The sequence below is a fragment of the Polistes fuscatus genome, unplaced genomic scaffold (genome assembly GCF_010416935.1).
Source record: "Polistes fuscatus isolate 324 unplaced genomic scaffold, CU_Pfus_HIC Scaffold18, whole genome shotgun sequence".
NCBI classification, from domain to species: domain Eukaryota; kingdom Metazoa; phylum Arthropoda; class Insecta; order Hymenoptera; family Vespidae; genus Polistes; species Polistes fuscatus.
The window spans coordinates 2,812,289-2,814,793 of record NW_025113086.1 but is presented as its reverse complement, the minus strand read 5'-3'; the positions used below and the strand labels follow the sequence as shown (position 1 = coordinate 2,814,793).

At 29.9% G+C, this 2,505-nt stretch overlaps 1 protein-coding gene and 1 long non-coding RNA gene across 2 annotated transcripts in view; one reads left to right on the top strand and one right to left on the bottom strand.

The window, feature by feature from the left end:
* Nucleotides 1-2,505, top strand: part of LOC122515550 (microtubule-actin cross-linking factor 1) — a gene marked incomplete in the record, with an annotated part of 139,047 nt that overhangs the window by 130,776 nt on the left and 5,766 nt on the right. Inside the window, 1 exon segment of the mRNA XM_043632953.1 lies at nucleotides 2,317-2,423. Coding sequence (XP_043488888.1) covers nucleotides 2,317-2,423 — 107 coding nt within the window.
* On the bottom strand, nucleotides 784-1,591 carry LOC122515552. Its single transcript, XR_006303305.1, has 2 exons — nucleotides 1,558-1,591; nucleotides 784-875 (listed from the first exon to the last, which is right to left on the bottom strand). It is a non-coding gene; the product is annotated as an uncharacterized LOC122515552 (long non-coding RNA).

The window sequence follows — 2,505 nt, the reverse complement described above, 5'->3', positions numbered from 1 at the left end:
ATACAAAAAAAATATACTTTACTATAATATTATGAATTTAAAATCGTTGCTAAAATTACTATTATATACTTTTCTCTTTTATATTACAAAAATTGAAAAAAAAAAAAACAAAAAAAAAAATACTACAATTCTCTGATCTAAATTTTAAATCTTTTTTAAACAACTATCATTGTACTTTTAAACTTCTCTGTCTCTGTCTCTGTCTTTCTATTTCTCTATCTCTTTCTTTCTGTTTTATTCTGTAAAAAAAAAACAACTAAAAAAAAACTCTCTTTGGCACCTCCTCTCATAAACCCGGCATTATTCCCATAACGCCTTCCTTCTAACTGCGTGCACGCAATACACTGTAGCCAAGGGAAGAACGAATATCGAGCTGAGGGAGCAATTCATATTGGCGGATGGTGTCAGCCAGACAATGACAGCATTCAGATCGAAGCCAAGTCCAACGTCGACACTTCAACGTACACAAATGTCCACACCTGGACCCATCACCAAGGTAATGTCATCCAGTATGGTGAGCACTATCACATCAAAAACATACACACACACACATATACACATACTTTCCCTACGAAGAACAAAAATTATCTGACCAAAGTATCCTCATCGCTATGACAGATCTCTAAATGAAAGATAATTAACATGAATAATATTCTTTCCATTCTTTCCTATGAATACCTTCTTTTTATTTTTTCGTTTCTTTCAATTCGAGGATTCTTTGTCGACTATTTTTTTCTTTTTAACTATTCGTATTTTATTTTATATTTTGATTATGTTATTTTATTTTATTATATCGACATGGTTCATTGATAATCCTTGCTTTGTTATACTCGCTCTATTTTCTTGTCTGTTGTTTTCGTCATTCTTGTACGATCCTAAAAAAGAACTTGATTTATATGCCTTGACGTATTAGTAGTTCATTTTTAGGATCGACAACAATTTCCATTGATTTTCATTTATTCATTTATTCATTCATTCGATCATCGCTTCATTCATAATCATACATATACGTATATATTTGTGTATATTTTATTATATGGGAAATATGGTATATAATAATTCATGCATGATCAATTATCGGATTCCATGGACACCATAAATCATCGCACCGGTGAGTACCCTAGATTATCTCGTGGCAAAAGAAAAATTATAAGAAATTAGGATATATATATAATATGAAATGAAAAGGTGAATTATTATATTTACAATTTGTTGTTTTGTTTGCATGAGCATGCGAAGGTTGACGAAAGGATTATTTTAGGTTTGTAGTATTCGCTGATATAGAAAATAGTCGCTTTTATCACTATCTCTCTATTTATTTGATACAAATTTTTGGATAAAAAGAGGCATTGGTGAACGCCTTGTGTGATAGTCCATCGTTGATAGCTTTGGTAAGCAATTTGTTTTGTATTGATAGCAAAAGCGAAAGCAAATAAAAAAAAAAAAAATTAAATAAATCAAATTATATATATTTATATATATATTTAAAATGTGAATAAGAATATTTTAAATAATATATACATATATATATATTTATCATATATATTTAATATTTACCCATTCGACGCATCAGCACCTCAGGAGATGTGATTTCAAGATTTTATTTTATTTAAAAATATAAATTTGTTATTGTATATATATAATCTCATAGGAAATGTATAACGCCACCTGAAGAAGATTTCTAGAAACTACAATGGTAAAGAAGAACTAGAATGGTAAAGAAGATGTTGGTAAAAAAGTGAGTTCTGTTGGTAACAAAGTGAGTTCTGGCGAGTAGTTTCTAGGAATATGCTTCAGATAGCGCCACGTGTATTTTCTATGCGATTTTACCATCATAGTAAGAAAAAAAACAAAATCATAATAAAAAAACACACGTAATTCCTTCGAAAGAAGTAAAAAAGTTAAAAAAAGGTCAATGACCTTATCGGCAATCGTAGGACTTTGTTTATATTATTTAGAAAACTCTTTCGTTCTTTTAATTTTGAATCAAATGAAATTAAATATAATAAAATTCATTAAAGAAAAAATTGATTAGAGATTATAATGAATTAATTTTATTTTATATACGAGTAATATAAATTAAATAAAAAATATGAATTAGAAGAAGAGAGTTTTCTCTTTTATAATGAAAATGGAGGACTTTCTAATCATTCGAAAAACGACAGCTGCCTCGTCGAAATTTCAACGAGGTTGAGAAGAGAGAAATGAAAAAGAAAAAGAAAAAGAACAAAATGAAAAGACAATTTTCAGCATGAGAAAGATAAATCGTTGGGAGGTGGTATGATCGCTAAATTTTGTCGTTTATTATGGGTGTAGCGGAGGAGTTTATGAGCCAGCTGATGCCGATATTTGAGAGTTTGAGGCAAAAGGAGGACCTCCCGTGCTCGTATCCCCTTCACATGCACGCCCCCTCTTATCACTGGGTAAATAACAAACAAGTTTCTCTATTGTTTCTGCTGTCGTTTTAATACGAAGTGATTTGTATATCTCTCTATCTCTCTCTCT